This window comes from Gymnoscopelus braueri, assembly GCF_963280865.1.
Source record: "Gymnoscopelus braueri genome assembly, chromosome: 23".
In the NCBI taxonomy this organism is placed as follows: domain Eukaryota; kingdom Metazoa; phylum Chordata; class Actinopteri; order Myctophiformes; family Myctophidae; genus Gymnoscopelus; species Gymnoscopelus braueri.
This window is the reverse complement of record NC_137625.1, coordinates 5,750,618-5,773,538: the sequence shown is the minus strand read 5'-3', so window position 1 is coordinate 5,773,538 and position 22,921 is coordinate 5,750,618. Positions and strand designations below refer to the sequence as shown.

The 22,921-nt window shown below is 43.1% G+C and overlaps 1 protein-coding gene across 3 annotated transcripts in view; it reads right to left on the bottom strand.

Annotated features, from left to right (window-relative positions):
- LOC308079814 (plasma membrane calcium-transporting ATPase 1-like) overlaps positions 1-20,504 on the bottom strand; it is a 94,127-nt gene extending 73,623 nt beyond the window's left edge. For all 3 annotated transcript variants that reach the window (XM_080421417.1, XM_080421418.1, XM_080421419.1), the window contains exons 1-2: positions 20,346-20,504; positions 4,264-4,891 (exon numbers count right to left, since the gene is read on the bottom strand). In XM_080421417.1, the coding sequence (XP_080277543.1) occupies positions 4,264-4,456 (193 nt within the window). In that variant the 5' untranslated portion in view covers positions 4,457-4,891; positions 20,346-20,504. The remainder of the gene's footprint in view (positions 1-4,263; positions 4,892-20,345) is intronic.
- Positions 20,505-22,921: the final 2,417 nt, after the last annotated feature.

Here is a 22,921-nt window from a genome sequence, read left to right as displayed (position 1 = left end):
CAGAAAGAGTGAAAGAGACTAACGCGCAAAAAGAGAAATAAATAATACTATAATGTATAACAATACTAGCCACTAATAACTGCTAACCAGAAGGAGAGATAAAGAGAGAGGGGGATGTTGGACGACACCACTGTCTGTAGCCGAGGTGCTGACGGGACGCTTTGCTTTTTCCAACCCACTTGGCCGAGTGCCATCTGTTTGGTGACAAGGAAAAGGTGTCAACACATATAGAGCACAAGGTGTTAAGAGAAGGGGTGCAGAGTTGGTCACAAAGCGTCGTCACAACCAGGCCCGGCGCCACGGGGGTGCCTGAGGGGGCCTGAGGGGGCCTGGCACCCTCAGTTTCAAATTGTGCCCCCTCAGTTTATTTTGGAAAAAATAAATAAATGAAAATTTATTTTTTTATAATTATTTTTTTTATAAAAAAAAAAAAAATCTGTAAAATCAGGCAAAAATAAGAATTAAATAACATAAGCCTAACCTAACCCTAAAACCGAAATAAAGTATTTTTTCGCACAGGTCTCGCAGCATGCATGCGCGCTGCGCACGCGGCGCGACTGGTGTGCACCCTCAACAATTTTCAACTGCACCCTCAGTCATTTCATCCTGGCGCCGGGCCTGGTCACAACACTTTGTTTTGCTATGCACTATCTACAGCAGGGGTCTTCAACATGGGGGTACGGGACCCCTAGGGGGTCCTCAGAGTTACTACAGGGGGGGGCGCCAAATCGTTGTGACTGTGAAAGTCAAACTTTTTTGGTTTTGTTTTAACATTAACCACCATCTACAAGCTCACATCTGCTATTTTCTTTACATTTTTTAGATAAATATCGAAAATGTTTGAAAAGGTTTGAATAATTTTGAATTTTCAGATGGGGGGGGGGGGGGGGGGGGGGGGTTTCCTTGGCAGGGAAAGGTTTGAGAACCACTGATCTACGTCATCTACCGTCACCATAACGCTGGACAACAGAAATAACAACATGGTTCATCTTCTATGATCACAACGAGCATCATATCTCCGTTTGCACCCACCCCAACCAACACCGCTGCCAACATTAACCCATTAAGACCTGGAACTGTGTCATTTTTAGATTTGAGCTAAAAAGCATTATTTTACACTTTGGGCTATTCAAAAATAGCAGATATACAAGCTCGTAGCGCGGCAGCTTGTAGATCTGCTATTTTTGAAAAATCATGAAAATGTGTGCAAATCTTGGAATATATATATTTTTAAAGCGAACATTTTTAACTCAAATCGTTGCTTCTGGGGGGTCCCTGGAACAAAATATTTTGATGGGGGTCCGCGGCCAAATACATAACATTTTGGGGGTCCCGGACATGAAAAAGATTGAGCACAGAAACATACGTTTTTCAGAAAACTGTTGAGATTTAGGAGACATGTAGAATCGGCTTCAGGTCTCAATGGGTTAAGTGAACACGCCGCAGCACACGACTCTATTCCACAGATGAGCTCATCGCGTCGTCGTCTTCGACCCGGCCCTCTTGTTGGAGTCGTTATTACCAGCCAGCTTTTTACACCCTTCCTGATTTGTCCACACATGTGGGAACGTTGACCTGCCTGCCTGCAAGCCTGGTTCTGTGCCCAGGCAGACAGCTGGTCTGTCTGCAGCCTACACACACACACATTTTTATTACTATACTTGCAAGGACATCAACATTTTGGACGTGATTTTCATGAATGCCATTTTAAAACATTTTGGCCATTTTATTTTCACCTTAAGCCTAAAACCGTAAAAATAGCCAATCTACAAGTTCACAAACGCGTCACACTGCGACACATTGTTGTGAGCTTGTAGATCGGCTATTTTCCGGTTTGTGACATGGCCCGATGGCCGCACAGCTAAGTATGAAAGAGGGAAAACTCTAATACTAACACCTAAACCTGACCTCTAAATGTCTAATCCTAACCCCAATTTGAATCTTTTTCTAATTATAAATTTCAAAAAAATCTTTTACACATTAACCTCCAAGAACGGTCCTACGGTCCGTTAAATCCAACTGTTAAGCGCCGAGACCGTAGCCCTACGGGCTGCGGTCTTTTCGCGCATGCGCGGTCCGGGTGCACTTTCGGATTTTTTTTGATCCACTTCCGTTTCCGGTTTTATGACAGGAAATAGAATTATTTGGGATCCGGTTTTGACGATCACGCCCGCTCCCATTCTACAGACGAAACTGAAACTCAATTCTCTTCCTGTAGTTTTTTCTCCTCGCATTTCACTGTTTAACGTAATCCGCTCTAACTCAAACATGGATGCCCCGTTTGACACGCGATCTTCACTGGGAGATACAGGGAGATCTCGCGGATGTAAACAGACCGTGTAGAGCTCAATCTTAAGGATTTTAACAAGATCTATGGCGACATGAAAAAAACAAAAAAACAACAAAAACACCTTGGCACTGGTGAGTACATTATGAGATTAACCTCTGGCGGTCGATGTGTTAACCATAAAAACAACCTTTTTTTTCTAGTGAGGACCAAGAGGAAATGGGTCCTCACAACGTCTATTTCTCATATTCTACTATAATTTACGTTTGGTCCTCACAAGTATAGTAATACAAACACGCACACACACACACTCGCACATACACAGAGGTGAAAAGGGAGAGAGCGATGGGGGGTGGGCGGGGGGGGGGGGGGTGAATGCGAGGGGACATATCCACAGGCCCCAGAAATAGAGCAGGACTGGGCCAGGGTCAGCGCCAGCTTGCCTCGCCACCTGTCTGGCATATGAGCTTTCCAAGGCGGTGAAGTCAAGGTAAGGTGGGATGACAGTCAGGCACCCAATGACAGGTCGACCTAAACTATGTGTTTCTAGGACCCCACGTCTGCATCCCAACACTTGGATTAGAAGAAAAGAAAGGAGGGAGGAAAAAAAACATCTGACTGCTGAAATGTTTCGTTAGGTCCCCAAGTCCATAACTGTGTCATTTTTAGATTTGAGCTAAAAAGCATTATTTTACACTTTGGGCTATTCAAAAATAGCAGATCTACAAGCTCATAGCGCGGCACCGAGTGCCGCGCTACGAGCTTGTAGATCTGCTATTTTTGAAAAATCATGAAAATGTGTGCAAATCTTTGAATATATATATTTTTAAAGCGAACATTTTTAACTCAAATCGTTGCTTCTGGGGGGTCCCTGGAACAAAATATTTTGATGGGGGTCCGCGGCCAAATACATATCATTTTGGGGGTCCTGGACATGAAAAAGATTGAGCACCACTGATATAGAAACATACGTTTTTCAGAAAACTGTTGAGATTTAGGAGACATGTAGAATCGGCTTCAGGTCTCAATGGGTTAAGTGAAACAGCGTAAAAGAAAGGAAGGAGACCACCCCCCCCCCCCCCCCCCCCCCGTGAACACAACACACTAGCGCTCTGTTTCGTAGACAATTAGCACAATATGTAAAACACTGTTCTAAACCAATTGTTGCTGCTGTTCTACATACAGCCAACCCAGTTGGAAGAAATAGCAGATTGAGGCTTTAAATACATTGCTTTTATGAAATATCCGAAACCATTATGGGGCTTTTATGGAAAATGCCTCTGAACGTAAGTTTGACCAAGTCAACATTTTCTTTAATCTTACAATAACTTTAATATCTATTATTACTGTAGGGGCCTGACTTCACCAGCCCGCATGGGTTTTGGGATACATGCCTGATTTAATATTTGGTTACAAGCCAGTGTTGCACCCCCCCCCCCCCAAAAAAAAAGCTGATCTACACGCTGCCTTGTGAGCTACTATTTCATAAATCATCCTTTTAGGAAAAGCCAGGAGTTAGCCAAGAGAGAGAGACATGGAATCCAAATGACTGAAATCAGTCTGATTGAGAACTTTAATCCAGTGTACCATGGGGGTGGGGGGGGTTCCAGGGGGTCCCCAGCAATAATTTTAACCACTTTATCCATATGTTATATGTTGGGTATTCAACAAAAAATTTAACACTCTTTAAAAAAAATCTTCAAAGTATTATTATTTTTTAACACAAATCTTCTCTTCTTGGGGTCCCTGGCACAAAACATTTTCAGATGGGGGCCCGCAGCCAATATATATATATGAATTTGGGGGTCCTTGACATGGAAATGTCAAGCACTGCTTTAATCCATCCCAACAGCACCCAGTAGGATCAAAGCCACCAGTAAAAACACCAGTGCTCCCCACTGAAATGAAACAGCAAGTTGTTCTAGAGTGAATGAAGCCTTGCAGAGAGAGAAGAGTGTGTAGACTGTGTACTCTACCATCTGTGGGGGACGTTTTCAACCGGTTGCAGAGTCCGCGAACATCCCCGTAAGACTCCCCGATTCTGCTCAGGCCCTCGGGTCCTCTCAGCTCCATGAGATCGCGCAGGTCCTTGAGCGTCACGCCAAAGTCCGCCGCGTGGTTGCCCTCCATGGTGGAGTTCTTCACGCCGCTGTACGAGTTGTTCGCCATTTTTTTCCCCCCTCGCCGTTGCCGTCCGCTTCGTCACCGCTCTGCTGGGCGCAGCGACTGACGCCGCTTCGTGTAAAAAAAAAAAAATACGGTGGTGGTGGGGAAGAAAACGGCGTCCTGGGAATAAAAAATAAAAAAACTTAAATCCGAGAGAGAGCGACCGCCGCGGTGGAGGTAGTTCCCATAAATGGCTTCCGATGGCGGGGAGGCCTTCAGACGCAGGCGGACGCCAGGTAGCGGGACTGAGATAGATCAAAGAAAGCCATTTCCTCCTCTCAGACAGACAGGACCAATTCCTTATTCTTTCATGTTGACTTGAGGATCATCCACGGAGCCAGGGAACGAACGCCGCCGCGTATGCACACACACACGCACGCACGCGCACACACACACACACACTCACAGACACACTGTCGCGCACACGCGGCCGAGGATCTGAAAGACAAAGGGAAACAGAAGGGAGACGAAATTAGTGTCTGCAACCACAGAAACACGTTTTATTGCATGTATAAACACATGTTAACCTTAAGGCAACAGATAAGGGACAACTTCTGATATTTACATTCGACCATACGCTGTAGACCAAGTGGTTCTCAAACTTTTTTGTGCCAAGGATCCCCAAATGAATATGTATTTGGCCGCCAGGAACCCCACTTTAGCAGGGGACCCCCTGGAACTCCCCAAAGGACCGCTTTGAGAACCACTGTTGTAGACAATATATATATACAGGGTTCCCACACATTTTTACCAATGAATTTCCAAAGACTTTTCCAGAATATTTAACCCAATTTCCAGGCCTGTATAACATTATTATATATAACATTCAGCGCAATAATGAGTCTCTTACTCTTATGTGCAATGCCCAAAGACAGGCAGTGTAGCAAAAATAAACGACTAAACTAAAAACTATAAAATTGACTAACAACGCATCACGCTGCAGCACGTTGTGAGCTTGTAGATCTGTTATTTTTGTCACGTCCGGTATACATTAGGCTGCAATCACACAGCCCGTTCGGGGAAAAAAAACATATTTTGTGTAATGTTATAGACGTTTTGGAAAAATAATGCCAAAAACAATGCATAGCCAAATATTTTTCCAGGACCCTTGATAAATTCCAGGACCCTAGACAAATTCCATATCTTTTCCAGGACTGGAAAAAGATTTTTCGAATTTCAAAATATTTCCAGGAATTTCATGACCGTGGGGACCCTGTATATATATATATATATATATATACATACACACGATCATAGGGAAATTATTTAAAATGAGATGTTGAAAAGGCAGCTGTACAGGCAGCAAATAGAAATGCACATTAATGACGTTAAGTTGATAGTCGTACATAGTGTATTGACTGTGCTTGGTGTAACATTGGCCTTTACAAACATGTACACTGTGTGAATGTCTAGCTAGTTACACATGTCTAGTCGACTACACCAATCTAATACCAGTCTAATACATTCTCCTCGCCAAAAATAGCCGATCTACAAGCTCACAACGTGTCACGTTGCGGCCATCGTGTTGTTGTGAGCTGGTAGATCGGCTATTTTTGGCTAATATGGATGCTGGGGGGTTCAAGTGGTTAAATGTTAACAGTGTGATAATTAATCTTGGCGATCTAGTGAACAAGTGGTAGTGGTGTATGTCAGACAGACTGCATCCCTTTCTAAAAACAGTACAGATGAACCCCGGGGTGAGGGGGGGGGGGGGGCGAGGGGCTACGAGGGCTACATGATACACTACAACTCTGGAGGGCAAAAAATGTCTCCTCTTCTTTTGACGAGCAGCGTGGGAAAATGACCAACTCTTGGATGTTTGTAACTGAGGAACAGGCAGACAGCTGAACTTAAACCTACATCTGGTCTGGAGTCTGGACTATACTCATGGTTTAAAGCAAAATAAAATCTCAAGAGACCATCATGGTTTTATGGAAGATGCTTCCGAACATATTGCTAGTTCGAACACTTCAAACACTCAAATTAGTAAGCCGATTCTACATGTCTCCTAAATCTCAAAAGTATTCTGAAAAACTTATGTTTCTATATCAGTGGTGCTCAATCATTTTCATGTCAAGGACCCCCAAAACTATATGTATTTGGCCGCGGACCGCCATCAAAATATGTTGTTCCAGGGACCCCCAGAGGCAAAGATTTGAGTAAAAAATGCTTTAAAAATATATATATTCAAAGATTTGCACACGTTTTCACGATTTTTCAAAAATAGCAGATCTACAAGCTCGTAGCGCGGCACTCGGTGCCGCGCTATGAGCTTGTAGATCTGCTATTTTTGAATAGCCCAAAGTGTAAAATAATGCTTTTTAGCTCAAATCTAAAAATGACACAGTTCCAGGTCTTAAGGGGTTATGACTGAAAATACTAGCCTACCTACAAGCTCTCTGAGAACTTGTAGATCGGCTATTTTCGCTGCGCAACAACATGCTTCCATAGAAGAGACAATGAATGAAATCCACTCATCCAGCGACTGAGAACTCTAATCCACGTCTATACTTGGAATTTGTGAATGACCTTGTTGTGAATCCCATGCCACTTCACCCGTCGTCACACAGAGGCGTAGCGGAGCGGGGGGGGGGACAGAAATGCACTCAGGAATGAACGGCATGAACCCTAAAGCTAGCATCCCTATTCTCCAGAAGAACATTCCTTTACAAAGTAGAGCCACAAGCTCACAATGCGTCCCGTTAACTTGCGCCACGTTGTAAGCTTATAGATCAATTTTTTTTTAGTGAAGAGGGTTGGGGGAAATGCAGGGGTCCTAGCGTAGCGCCCTGGGTCACCCCGGTCAACTAAGTATATAGGGTTTAACCCATTAAGACCTGGAACGCATCTGTGTCATTTTTAGATTTGAGCTAAAAAAGCATTATTTTACACTTTGACTATTCAAAAATAGCAGATATACAAGCTCATATCTGCTATTTTTGAGAAATCGTGAAAATGTGTGCAAATCTTTGAATATATATATATTTTTAATCAAACATTTGTAACTCAAATCTTTGCTTCTGGGGGTTCCTGGAACAAAATATTTTGAGATGGGGGTCCGCGGCCAAATACATATACATTTTGGGGTCGTTGACATGAAAAGGTTTGAGCACCACTGATATAGAAACAGAATACTGTTGGGATTTAGGAGACATTTGTAGAATCGGCTTCAGGTCTTAATGGGTTAAAGGGCAAGACCACTTTGGTAGAGGTTTGGGTTGTGTAGTTACCTTGCCATGATGTAACTCCAAAGGTGGGCAAGAAATAAAAAATAATTGCTCCATTGATTAGGAATTGATAATTCAAAATATGCTCCTCAATGACTTACATTGTACGGTAAAACTGCTCTCAAAGTCACTCTTTTAGCACAAAAACGAACGCAAACAAAGTTGATTCAGACAATATAGAACATCACCAAACCCAGTACTATTTTTTTTTTAAATAAAAATGTCAACTTCCTGTTGATTTTGCCATTTTTAATAAGTAGAAAACCTGGACTGGATCGGCGGATCCGGATCCAGATCTTCAAATAGTAAAATCAACAGGAAGTTGACATTTTTATTAAAAAAACAAACAGTACTGGGTTTGGTGATGCTCTATATTGTCTGAATCAGCTTTGTTTGGGTTCATTTATGTGCTAAAAGAGTGACTTTGAGAGCTGTTTTACCGTACAATGTAAGTCAATGAGGAGCATATTTTGAATTATCAATTTCTAATCAATGGAGCAATTATTTTTGATTTCTTGCCCATCTTTGGAGTTACATCATGGCAAGGTAACTACACAACCCAAACCTCTACCAAAGTGGTCTTACCCTTTAAGTGAAACGTGACTAGTGCAATACCCGTGTTCAGCGGGTACTACTATGATGTCAATACCCTTTGACGGAGTACTTGGTGACACCAAGAAGTACCCGTTATTCATAGCCAGGCGACGCCTGCCGTCATTCACACTGCGTCATTCACGGAGCGACGGACGTCATTTCTCTTTACATAATGACTTAGCATTGTAATAGTGTGGCACACAGCGTGCCAGGGGGAACCGCTGATCCAACCCGCTTCACACTCCCTCAGCGGCATCAGCGATACACTACACACGCTGAATATGAAGCCGATCAGTCGGGCGGTTATCAAGATACACACTCACGGAGAATTGTGTAACTTATAAATAGATGTATGAGGGATTTTCAGCACTAGACTTTGCCACATACACACACACACACACACACACACACACGCGGAAATTGTAATAACATCCAAGAGGACTATGTTTCTATAGCCTATTGTGATCCGTTCTTTTGTCTGAGGATATTGCAATGTGGCTTTTCAAAAGCATGACATACCAGTGGACTGGAAAGGCTTGTAACATTATTACCCACACACTACCTGCATATTGAGTGAGGGAATCTCAATAAAAAGCAGGAAAAGCAATCATTCTATGTATGAAGGCAGCCGTCTGCTTCTTTTAGCATGGATTAGAACGCAATATATATCACACAGACTCATTCAGCCGCAGCACATTAACCCATTGAGACCTGGAACGCATCTGTGTCACTTTAGATTTCTTTGGCTATTCAAAAATAGCAGATCTACAAGCTCATAGCGCGGCACCGAGTGCCGCGCTACGAGCTTGCAGATCTGCTATTTTTGAAAAATCGCGAAAAAATATTTTTTTCAAAAAACTGTTAGGATTTAGATTTTTTTTTAAAGAATCGCCTCAGGTCTTAATGGGTTAATGCCAACATCTCGTATTAGGTTAGCTTCGAGATGCTCCGAGGAGGGTCATTATGACTTACTGACTTAACATTCCAACTGCCAGTCATAATACTACAGTAGCTCAGTCCGGATAATAGTGGTTCATTCCTGCACTATAGCAGCGGTTCTCAAAGTGGGGTCCGGGGGAACCCCTGCGGTCGCCAGCTAAATGAGCTAATATAATATAGCATCAGAATCAGTTGAACCACTTTTAACGATGCGACGCATTGTGAGCTTGTAGATCTGCTATTTTCAAAAGATTTTTATACATTTTAAACTTATAAAACGGGATATTCTGCACAATGAGTACTTCTACTTTTGGTACTTTAAGTACATTTTTATACCAATATACTTTTGTACTTTTACTCAAGTACATTTTGAATTCCGGACTTTTACTTGTAACAGAGTATTTCTACATTGCAGTATTGATACTTTTACTTAAAGTAAAACATGCGAGTACTTTTACCACCCCTGCTAGTGAGTGCACACACAGTAGTTCCACTCGTACCGTTAAGCCTAACATGGTGGTGAGCTGGGGCCAGCTGACTGATTACCTCAGGAAAAGCCTCCCGTTTAATCTAATTAAGACTTTATCTGAGGCATCAGGGGGGATCCGCGGTGCTCTGCACAGAGGAGAGTCCATTCTAATAAGAGCTTTAATCAGCCTAACATGATAAGACTGATTCATTCAACAGTGGGGAGGTCAGAGTAGCGTTTGCCACCCTGCTTTCAAGGGTCGGAGAAAATTGAGTAAGGGGCGCAAACAGTTAATAATGAACTATTGATTTGATAAATTATAAAAAAAAGAATAAGCAACTTAGGCGATAAATTTCAATATTTTCGCATCGATGAACCCATTAAGACCTGAAGCCGATTCTATACGTCTCCTAAATCTCAACAGTTTTCTGAAAAACGTATGTTTCTATATCAGTGGTGCTCAAACTTTTTCATGTCAAGGACCCCCAAAATTATATGTATTTGGCCGCGGACCCCATCAAAATATTTTGTTCCAGGGACCCCCAGAAACAAAGATTTGAGTTAAAAATGTTCGCTTTAAAAATATATATATTTCAAAGATTTGCACACATTTTCACGATTTTTCAAAAATAGCAGATATACAAGCTCATAGCGCGGCACTCGGTGCCGCGCTATGAGCTTGTATATCTGCTATTTTTGAATAGCCCAAAGTGTAAAATAATGCTTTTTTGCTCAAATCTAAAAATGACACAGTTCCAGGTCTTAATGGGTTAAACCCACTTAAACCCTATAGCCAACCGGAGACCCCCATACTAGGCCCCCCTCCCGTTTTCCCCTCTACACCAAATACCTTTGGCGAAAATAGCCGATCTACAAGCTCACGACGCGTCACGTTGAGAAGCGCTGTCGCGAGATTGTGTTAATCGGCTATTTTCTCTCAACTTTTTGCCCCAGAAGAGGGAGGGAATGCTAGGGTTCTTATTAGGAAGAGAACTAGCGCAGAGACGGGGAGGTTTCTGCTGGAGCGTCTGGTTGTGGCTACCAGCTGGGCAGTCCGTTTGACTCAGTCTGCATTGGTGTCTGTCTGGCTAGAACAACACCATGAATTAAGAACACCATTCATCTCGTCTCCTGCACCAAAATATGTATTTTAATTGTTTCTGCCACCGAAATAACACCCCAAAACTTAGGCCTGTCACAATTATACATTATTTGAGCTAATCGCATTTATTTCATCTGTGTAAAACTGAAGGATGAATCTACCCGGTCATTGAGGAGCAATGATTGGTTGTGGTTGTGGAGGATATGTTTTGGCCTAAGTATATTTAATTACTGGTACCTACCTGTCATTGTCAGTCATTTTGATGTGTATATTTCAGTAATAGGCTTTGTATATTTATTCATCATATCTGCCCTGTGCAATTTTTGTTTTACAAAGACTAAAGATTTAATACGTTCCAATGTTCAGTGCCAAAACGCAATTAAATCATTAAAGCACAATTATCTGTACGCCCATTAATCATCAACTAAAAACCGTGACACCCCTAACCCCGAACATCAAATACGTCTCACTGCACTGTGACTTTTAACCTCAACAGATGCAACACGAGGGGGGGAAAACAAAACAACGCAGTCATTTATACACTACCTCCAGCTAGACTTAATGAACGCTCACAGCCTTATTCCGTCGAGATTCCTGGAAACTATTCTGTCACATGCTGAAACTGTATTTTGGAGGCCATCTGCCACGGAAAAAGCGACAGGATTTATTATTCATTACACTACATAATTGCAGGGTTGGGTGCATTTCTGAGGTGGCAGGGGTGGCAGGGAAAGCCAATTGAGAAAGGGGGGGAAATACCTCTTGCGCTGGCCACAAGTTTAGGGTGAGGCCTTTAACGCATGCCGAGGTCTCCACCAACAAGACATTTCACATGGTGTTTTCTTATGGTAATCGGATGTGTGAAAGAAAAAGTGAAACTTTTACTGAAGCCGAAATGGAACTTGTACTCGAGTGAATTCAGAGGAGTGAATTTGTCACATCATGCTCTTCTGAATGCCTTGTTGCTAAGTGGCCCCTCTAAGACAGTGATTCTCAAACATGTATTTGGCCTAGGACCGCTATTTGAAAAGGTTTTATGCCAGGGACACACATAAGAGAATATTTGCCAACATTTTTCAAAAAATAACAGACCTATAAGCTCACTGATGCTTTGTGAGCTTGTAGATATAGCTATTTTCGAAATGCCGAAAACTTTAATAGGGCTCAAGTGTTCCCCCCTGGAACCCCCTGAAAGACCCCTGCCCAGGGGTCTGCGGACCCGACTTTGAGAACCATTGCTCTAGTGTAACACCTGCCATATTTGAGTTGTCCTGAATTCTACACAGGCAAAGTATAGGTTACACTTAAAGCAAAGAAAGCAGGTTCCTGTCCCCCCCCCCCCCCCACTGCCACACACACACACACACACACACGCCCACCCTCACCCCACCCCCATGAGCGGCGTCGCCAAGATGAAGGTGTAGTGCCAACATTTGCTCTGCGGTGACAGTTTCGGGTTGCGGAACAGGTCACATGTCACAACAAGTGGAAAATCATTGTGATTGGATCTCCGAGCCAACAGCTGGCGTCGGTACGGGTCGAACAATGACAGAGAGGGGGTTGTGTTTAACTCTTTGCATACAGCAGCAACTGTTAACAACGCAGATGTATGGATGGCGGGGGGGGGGGGGGGGGGTTACCAAAAAATACAAGGGACTAGTACCAATATGAGACATTTTCTGTCACAGCCGGAGAACACAGACAGACAGAACCAGACAAAACAAGGGCTGTGGGAAAACGGAAGAGAGAGAGAGAGCAGTTTACGAAGACAACAAAAGGTAGACATCTTAGCTAGTCCTTCCCTATGTCTCAGTTATGTCCCCAATCTAGGAAACCCTCTGGCACTTTGTGTGCTGCTATGTGCCAACAACTCCATGGAAGTCAAGGATAGCGATTCCAGGGATCCCTCTACATTGGAGCTGCCGGAGGTGTGTGTGTGTGTGTGTGTGTGTGTGTGTGTGTGTGTGTGTGTGTGTGTGTGTGTGTGTGTGTGTGTGTGTGGGGGGGGGTATTATTTTTAGCTTCCCCTAGACTTGCCCCCTCCCCCTCAAACACTGGCCGCCTCTGAAGTGGGTCAGACCGTGTAAATGTGGAGAGGGTACATGCAGAGAGGCACCCAGGACTCCTTGTGCAAGTCTGGCATGTAGCTCTGAGAGGGGACTACTTCACACCAGAGGCTGGGAACCTCTCCATAGCTCTCTCAGCCACTGTCACCCTGCCAATTCATACGGACGGGACGCATAGCACATACAGCAGCAGTCAGAGCAGAGGTGTCACCCTCCTCGGCACACTTCCTTTCCCCCCCCCTCTGAGGGTTCGTGACTAATTTCTAGAAAGACGTGGCGGCGCATCTGAAGAAAAGATTACAATGCCGGTTTTTGAGTACCACGGAGTGACATTAAGTGAAACTTTATCAAGCATTAACAATGCTCTGATATTCAGCTGCTATAATAATCAGTAGCAGAGCCTGACCGATATCAGTCTGACAAATATATATCTGTCATTATTTTGACTTTTCTCAGTATCAGCAATTCTGCAAATGTGCACCTTTTTTTACATGTCATTATAGACGAAAATGTAAATAATAATAAACACGTCAACACAAATCACCAAATGAACACCATGCCACATAGAGTGCCACAATATAACCTCATTCATCTTGTTCCAAAATTGAAATTACGACATAAACAAGTCATATTTCCTGTGTGCCCAAATGCAACTTGGGAAACCAACCTACAGTAGCATGCTTGAGCGAATTTTCAAACCGTGCCGATTTTTATGTATTATTCAAATTTGGCTGGTTGGTTATAACCCATTATTCTGTGGTGTGGCAAACTGAAAATACATATTACTACATATTATTACCGCTTCACAGGGACTTAAGTATCAAGAACAAGTTAAATGTTCCTAAATACAAACTTTTAATGAAATGCAACTTTAATTTAGCAATCTTTGAGAAAATATCGGTCAAACATTGTGATCGGCATCAGACCCAGAAGCCTGTGTCTAGTCAGTAGGACTACTGCAGGTAGGTATTCTAGAATAAACGGCCTCTGATCCAACCACTTTGAAGCTGAGAAGCCCTGTGGGTTCTTTTGTCATCCGTAACACTCCGCACAGTGTGTCCTGGGTTTTGCTGGCCTGCCAGCCATTTGCTGTGACCTTGCTGTGCCCCCGGCCGCTACTATTCCAATACCATCGTGACCGTATGGAGCACCGTTTCCCAAATAGTGGGTCGGGACCCATGTTTGGGTCGCGGATATTTTTTTATGGGTCTCGAGTAAATATCCCCTTTTTTTGTTTACTACATAAAATAATTGTGTGTATATATATATACACAATTATATACTGAACATACTGTAAGCCTTGGCACATGTTTAGCAATTGAAAGAGACCACCGTGATTGACCAATCAGATTAGAGTATTCAACAAAGCTCTGTCCGTAATAAGGATACATAGAAAGTTTGTTAGGCTTTCAGACAGGGAAAACTGCAGTTAGGACAAATCTGATCCACTACTACTAGAAGCCCCATTGTGCTTTTAGATGGGTAGTGTCTGAACACAAATTACTTTTAAATGGTTTTGTTGGCCTGCCGATATTTAAAAAATGACAACACTCACATGATTGGCTGGATCACAAAATAAAGACATAAGAAATATCCATTCCAGACTCAGAGAACTAACTTCCATTAACCGCTTAAGCCCTAATTAGAGAATGTATCCTATAATTTAAAAGAAAATGCAATTCCTTTTACAATTCTTTGCCTATGATGACGTGCCCAACATAGGGACGCACAGTTGGAAGTGGTTAAGAATGACTAGCCTTGCTGGCTCGGCTGAGCTAAAGGACAACTTGATTGTTTGTCATAAGTACTCAGTGGTGAAAACCAAGAATGAATGTCTTAACAACAACAACAAAAAAATTGCTCAGTTAAGCCAGAGAAAATTAAAACTCTTATTAACCTCACTAATCACTTAGCCACAGACAATATTACACCCAACTATGTGTCGCACATGCATATGCCTACCAAGCTCTGCTGTAATGACAGCAGTGTGTTCCTGAAACAGCAAATTAACCGTTCTGCTCTTGGATCTTAGCTGCCATTTTGGGTTCAATGGGCTAAATTGGGGAGTGAGGCATGGCTCAGACCTGCTCCTCAAACCACTGAGTGAAATAACCTTTGCCTTACAGTGCAAAGACAGAAATCACACGTAACACACCAATGTCAGTTAATAGCACCATCATTACAATGCGCTTGATAGTACAGCAGCAGACTATATTTAGCCTTCAATGATAGTTTACATGGCTTGAATGTCACCTTAGATTAATAGCCCACAATGGCTGCTTGCTCCTTACATAAACAATACTTCTGCTACAAAAGGAGCTCACTCGGTTACAGCTGAGCATTGACTGAGGGTTGCATGGGCTGATTAGGAGTTATTCTTATCTAATAAGATGTATAATAAGAGAACTATCAACTTTAATACGTTATGTCACTCACAAATGTCTGATACAAGGGCATAGCCTACATTTAATTGATTGAGGAGTGGAGCGTGAAAGTGAAATGAATGGACCTATTAAGCATCTGGGAGGGGACTGTATGATGAGTCAGGAAGAGTTGACAAGCTTTTCCCTGCCTGTTAAGAGCATGCATTACACTGTACAGATTATAGTCCAGTCAAAATGTAGACGCCATGGGAAGGAACTTTTTTTTTTTAGTAGGCAATAATTTGTTACCCCTTTTTCTCCCAGTTTAGTCATTCATCTGTGTCTGGAGACTCCCGTCCAGGACAGGACTTCAGACGCGCCTACATGCAGGAGACTTGGCTCAGATCTGAAGTTTTGAAATGAACCCATTTGATTTGGCGTCAGGGACCCGTTGCGACCGATTGCCCTTGCTGACCTTCACCCCGAGTAGGGTTCTAACTTCTAACCCACAACCTTCCGCATGAAAGGTGTATGCTCTAACCACTACACTAGGGCAGCCCTAGTTTAGTCATTATGCCAATTAACCCATTAATACCTGGAACGCATCTGTGTCACTTTAGATTTCTTTGGCTATTCAAAAATAGTAGATCTACAAGCTCATAGCGCGGCACCGAGTGCCGCGCTACGAGCTTGCAGATCTGCTATTTTTGAAAAATCGCGAAAAAATATTTTTTATATTTTTTTCAAAAAACTGTTAGGATTTAGATTTTTTTTTTAAAGAATCGCCTCAGGTCTTAATGGGTTAATTCCTGGCCACACATTTGTGTTGCCACTGGTGTGGTACGCAACTGGCCCACATGCCACTGCTAGTGAGGAGCCACCACCGGGAGGACATGGTGCCTCCGTCCTACTCCTCCTACCGTTTCAGCATTCCCACGGTGACAGGTGTCACCTGACCCCAGTCCGTAGGAGTACGTACAGCGACAAAAATCCCCCTCCCCGCCCGGCTTCCCTCCCCCAAAAACGTCCCAATTGTGTTCGTATACAAGCTCGGCCAGAATCGGATGCGCCACGGTGGATTTGAACCCCTAGACTCCACGGTGAAGTACTTTACCCCGGCGCCAGCCAAGCACCCTATATAATATTAGTTTAATAGAAAACAAGTACTCTTAAGCAAGTGTAATGAGGCTTAAATGCGTCGCACTACAGCTGAAACCCTAGTACTATTCTCTTAAGGGTGGCGTTGTCTTCCAATTTAATTAGGACAAGAGCTAACCAGCTGAACCACACTAACCACATAGGTCAGAATATCTTGCTTCTCAAGACATTTCCATAACAATTTACAAGAAGACCAAAAGGACAAGTTATCAGCTTCATTACGAGCCAGAGAACTACAAGCTATGCAGATCAACAAGCTACGCTAATAGCTTGTAGATCTGCCATTTTCGCAATCGTTTAGTCAATTCTTTGCCCTAAAGGCCCAAAATAGAGACGCCAGGTTTAGAGTGGCTGAAAAAGCGAGTGCATCTCTCTGTTAATTTCATCTAGATTGAATGGAAACGGTTCAAAACGGTTAAGCAAAATAAATGCAATTAAGCTCCAAAAAAAAAATATCAGGAGATTATGCAATAACTGTGACAGGGCCTACATGAAGCTCAAACATTTACCTACTGTAAGTCTCAGGAAAGGGCATTTCTGTCAGCTGCTAACCTGGTTGAGTGACAGCGACAGTTTGGGTTCAAAGGCCTCGGATGCAGCCATAGATTGTGTTACTGTTGGGTTTGAGTGAATCATTAAACACACTAAATGTAGCAAACAACACAGTCCATCCAAAATCAGTGAGAATTGCCTAAACTTAAAGAAGAATTCTCAAAAAAGCTTTTTAAGAATTGTGATCAAATTCTAGCAGACAAACAAATAACACTGTATAAGAGCCACATTTCAAAATTAGAGTTAATGTGAATGCGTCATCATGTATCGATAATTGTTAATTGCTTATCAGTTATTACTACATGATTGTAGTGTAGTAACAACGTGATCAATAAATAATCAGGATTGATTGATAGTGACCGTTTGTGTCTCTGATCGACACAGCAAGCAGCAGTTTAACCCACACCATGTACATCCAAATTACTGTTCTTCAACGCAGTAGACTGAAACTATCGGACAAGAGACGCATTTTATTAAAGTGACAGGACAGCATTAATTATCTCAAAGCTCATAAGTGATTACAGAGCAACAAGGCAGCCTGGCAGTGCAACAAGCTGGGTGCCATTTAATTGGATAAGGAGGATGATCCCTTCGGTGCTCGGTGACTGCACTCACGCCAACATGGAGGCTTTGCAGGTAATAACGTTAGTGAAAGAGAGGAGCGATGTAATGGACCGTCTAGCCCTATCACTTTGGATCGATAGCACATGGTTTGCTTGTTTAGGAAAATGTAATAATACTATGTGGGGGGAAATTGGAGTGGAACGTATCAGCATTGCGCCACTATAGAGTGTACTTTCCATGTTGCAGTACCGTTGTCCACTTTACCAACATCGCAGCAAGAACTGCTGTAGGAACATCAGCTGTAAACTTGCCTGTTATAACAGATTAGTCAAGTAGTTGCTTTGATAAGGCAGACCGCATTACTAAACAGCTGGCCTCAGAGAGATATAATACAAAGTTTACTGGCTTAAGAGACTTGACATTATCTTAACAGATTTTCTTGTCAACTGAATAGATTCATGGCAGGGAGATTTCGCTATCAACAAAGCCCCAGGCTATTAACTTATGAGCAAGTAATGTTCAATGTCTGTATTGTATACGAGCTAGTAACATTCAATAATATACAAGCTAGTAGGCGTAGCTTTCACTGACTGTATAGGCTAGTAACATTTTCCAGAGATTACTTTTTTAGATGTTTGCTATGATTTGTAATTGAATATTTTGAGTCAAACGCTGGCTACATGTCTTAGGTTAGGACTAAAGACGAAGATCGCACAATGAAGCCATTCTGCACTTTGTGCAAACATTGCATTCCCATTAAGTGACCTTTATTAAAGTGCTACTCCTGACGGGCATCTGTTTTGGGGGATTTGGCAACACTTGTTGTGACTGCTGGTCGTATCAAGTGCATTTTCATAATCCAGATGGCGGGGTTCCATCGGAAACTAAGCATGTGTAAGATCAAGTGTTATACTCCCACACAAACCACTATATGGATATACTGGATATACTGCTACCGACGGTCTACTACCAGCTGGTTTAATGACTGAAGAACCATTCAATTCAAATCCTTCTTCAATCATTGAAAAATGATTGACGAATTCAACCAACTGCTGTAATATTACAAAGGTTAATCTACATTGAGTTATATTGCGCATGTATCGTGCCTCACGACGTCAGGCCTTGGTGACGCTGCTTCTTCGAGACAAGCGTCACTCGCTAGCCAGTGACCCAACCATTCTGCATTCCACCGTGCACGAATATCTACGTCATCTTCTCCTGTGTGTGCATACATAAAACTTTTATATTTGCCAGGAATGGGTGACGTCACAAGCAGCACCAATGGAAACTAGTACGATCGCTTACGGAACCGATTACACTGAATGGCTGTTGGTACACAAAAGTCTTCAGGAAGGACAGGAAGTGGTTTTCATTACATTTCACGCGGAATGGTGCTCGAGAGGTATGAAAACTGACTGACATGTCTGACCATCATACTGATTGACGTGTCTGTCCATCATATTAGGTATGTGAAAACAGGTTGAAGTATGTTATATAAAATACATGTACAATGTATTAAATGGTTAAACAATTTAACACCAAAGTATTGAAGCAATGTTACATGTACTTCAGCTCATTACATTCATTGCTCACAATTGGATTGAGATTGTTGAGGCTATTATGTGACCTGGTATTTTCTGTCAGCATTCATTCATTTGGGGGTCTCGGAAGTTCCCCCAACTCCCCCCCTGCCTTCATGCACATGGAGGGACATTTAGGCTCCACCACAGGAGGGTGTCACTTGACAAAAAACAGAAGATAAGATCTGCAAGCTCAGAGAGGTCTGCTCTTTCTGGCAAGCAAGCAACACCATTGTACTACAGGGTATAATTAGGCTTTAACTGAGCTAATTGACGAGAGTGGCATGGGTTTCAACAGATAACGTCAGTCCCCCTGGTGCTGGGTGACATTGAACTTCATTTTTAACACATTCAACCTCCAACGAGTGCCCCGTCCACTGTCTGTCTGTACAATATCACCGATATATCTGTATTAGCATTCACCAACGACCCAGTCTGTGCAACAACAAATTGCCATCTTCAGAACCAACTGTCAAGTCCGACAACTTCTTACTGGCAGACTACTGGTCCTGGTACTTGGCACTGGTGCCAGTATAATGGTCAATGTATATCTGATAACACAGCGAAGAGACGAGGCTCCCAGGGGCCCCGTCCGTCTGTCCGTCTTCTCACCTCCAGGATTTACAACAAGATGCCCCCCAAAATCAATGTCAGTCTATACGGGGGTCTGTCCTATGTCTGTCTGTCTGTCTGTCTGTCTGTCTGTCTAACCACTTCAACCCCTGTATTACTCACTAGGTGACCAGGGGGTCCCCCATGGCCATGCAGGGCTCAATAGGCTACTAGACCCTGTAGTATTTCCCTCTACACACCAAACCCACTTCGCCCACCCCCCCCCCAAAAAAAAATAGCCAACCTCCTGAAAGCTCACGATGCGTCGCCGACCCACTATGATCTTGTAGAGCTGCAATTTTTCGCCAAATGTTCGCCCCCCCCCCCCCCCCTCCCCCCCCCTCCTCTACCAGAAGAGGAGGACGGACGGCGCTGCCTGGGGGTCCAGACCAGGTCCAGTCAAGTGGGGGTGTTTTTTTTTTCTTTTTTACTTGAAGCTAACGCGGTTAGCTTTTGCTAACTAACCGACCGACCGACCAGACCGACCAAACCGACCGACGACCCCCGACGAGGAACACATGCAAACCGCTCAACTCTTCTCTCTCTTCTCCCCCAAAACAACCGTCGTGTCGCCAAAAAACCGTCGGGGCTCAAACCAACCACTCAACACTCTGAAGAAAATGCACAGATAAAAGACATGGTTCACAAAAAAAAAAAAATACTTACTCCGTTTCTCTGAAATAATAAACCAAAAAACCCCAGGGGATTCTCCTTCTTTCCTTCCTTCCTTTTCCTTTCTTTCTTTCCTTCTTTAGGTCTCTCTCCTTTCTTTCCACTCTTTCTCTCCCCTCTCTCTCTCTCTCTCTCTCTCGCTCCCCCTCGGTCTCTCTCTCCTCTCCAGTAAGGACTAGTCTCTCTGCCCCGATGTGAGGTGAAAAGAGGCCCCGCCCAGTTGCGCTGTCACAACACCGCGAGGGGACCATGTGACGCGCCGCCGTCAGGGAGGATGGGCCGCCGAGCCGCATAGGGTGCCTTTTGCCACATTGCGAGACAGCAGCAGGGCATCATTGCAGAAGCAGTGGTGGGAAAAAGTACTCGCATTCTTTACTTAAAGTACAAGTATCGATACGGCAATGTAGAAATACTCTGTTACAAGTGACAATCCGGGATTCAAAATGTACTCGAGTAAAAGTATAAAAGTATTGGTATCAAAATGTACTTAATGTACCAAAAGTGGGAAAGTACTCGTTATGCAGAATGCCCCATTTCACAAGTTTTCAAATGTATAAAATGTATACAAATCTTTTGAAAATAGCAGATCTACAAGCTCACAATGCGTCGCATCGCATTGTAGTTATTAGTTAATGTATGGTTAATATATGTTTTGGAATAATAATCAAAATCTACAAAATAACTAGTAAAGTTGTGAAATAATTGTAGTGGAGTAAAAGTACAATATTTGCCTCTGAGATTTAGTGGAGTAGAAGTAAAAGTATTGGAAATTGGAAATACTTAAGTAAAGTACAAATACCTCAACATTGTACTTAAGTAAATGTACTTAGTTACTTTCCCACCACTGTGCATAAGCTTAGCGTCCGTTTTTACAGCACCTTGTAATATTTGTGTCCTTGTATTGTATCTCTTATGTGGACATAAATAAATGATTTAAATGTGTGTGTGTGTGTGTGTGTGTGTGTGTGTGTGTGTGTGTGTGTGTGTGTGTGTGTGTGTGTGTGTGTGTGTGTGTGTGTGTGTGTCCTCACTTGCTACAAGTGACAAAGTCACAAATTGACACGGAACCAACCAGTAGATTATCAACACAGTATTAGGGTGCTAGGCTGGGTCAATCTCAAAGACACTACACTACACTTAATAGACTTGTGGCCCGTGGGGGGTGCACCGAGATTCTAATTGGCCCAGTCAAATATGTATTCCACCCTACGCCACTGGCATCATGTCCTACAACCAGGGCTGGCAACAGGCGCGTATCGTCATTGGGGCCAACGAGGCCATGGCCCGGTCTGTAAACCCAGCTTGTCCCTGTGCAGGGGCAAGATCCGCCAGGGGAAAAAAACTAAAAATTATCAGCCCCTCACCCTATTTTGTTGTAGCCGACCACAGAAAGTCGCCTTTGTTTTCAAATGGGGCTCATTTGCATTCGGCCGAATTGTTAATGAGTGGCCATTAAAAACCAGTTTCGCCGCCAAACCGGTTCTGGCCCGGTCAACGTTAGAATCCACCAAACGCCACTGGCTGGCAACCTTCCTGGATTCTGCAGGAGTCTCCTTGATTTCAACCACATCTCATCAAATCAATTTCTGTAGGCCTACATTTCGCTTTTTAATGGATGAAATTTCAAAATGTACCCATCATTTTCGAATGCTTGTAAGGCAAGCCTGATAAAAGTATCAAATACAATACATACATAATGTATTTATGTATACAATATATACACACACACACACACACACACACACACACACACACACAGTACACACACACACACACACACACACACACACACACACACACACACACACACACACACACACACACACACACACACACACACACACACAGTACACACAGTACACACACACACACACACACACACACACACACACACACACACACACACACACACACACACACACACACACAAAGTACACACACACAAAGTACACACACACACACACACACACACACACACACACACACACACACACACACACACACACACACAGTACACATGTACTGCACACATTTCTTAAAACACCTCACCCTAGATCTGATATCTATAGGGTATATTGTCACTCGCTGAGTCTATTTTGAATATCCAAGATTGCATGCTATTGACAATATTATGTAGCATAATATTGTCATTATCATTATCATCATTATCAGTATCATTATTATTATCATTATTATTATTATTATTATTATTATTATATAGTGCATCATCAGGGCCCCACTGTATAGTTTAAAAAGTGCCTCGCGGTGGAAGGTCGAAGGCAAAAGCTACCGCACGCCAACGGACCCTGGTGTAGATCCCCATTGGCTCAGCCAGCATATCAGTCGCCTGTGGAAACGGTTACGTCATGACCCTCTCTCTCTCTCTCTCTCTCTCTCTCTCTCTCTCTCTCTCTCTCTCTCTCTCTCTCTCTCTCTCTCTCTCGTACTCTCCCTCTTTTGCCCCGTCGCACTTTATAATAAGGGGTTTATTCAGAGACCAACCTCTCCCCCTCTCATATGATACAGGCCGCTAATAAAGGCACCTCAGTCGGTTGACGGTGCATCATTTC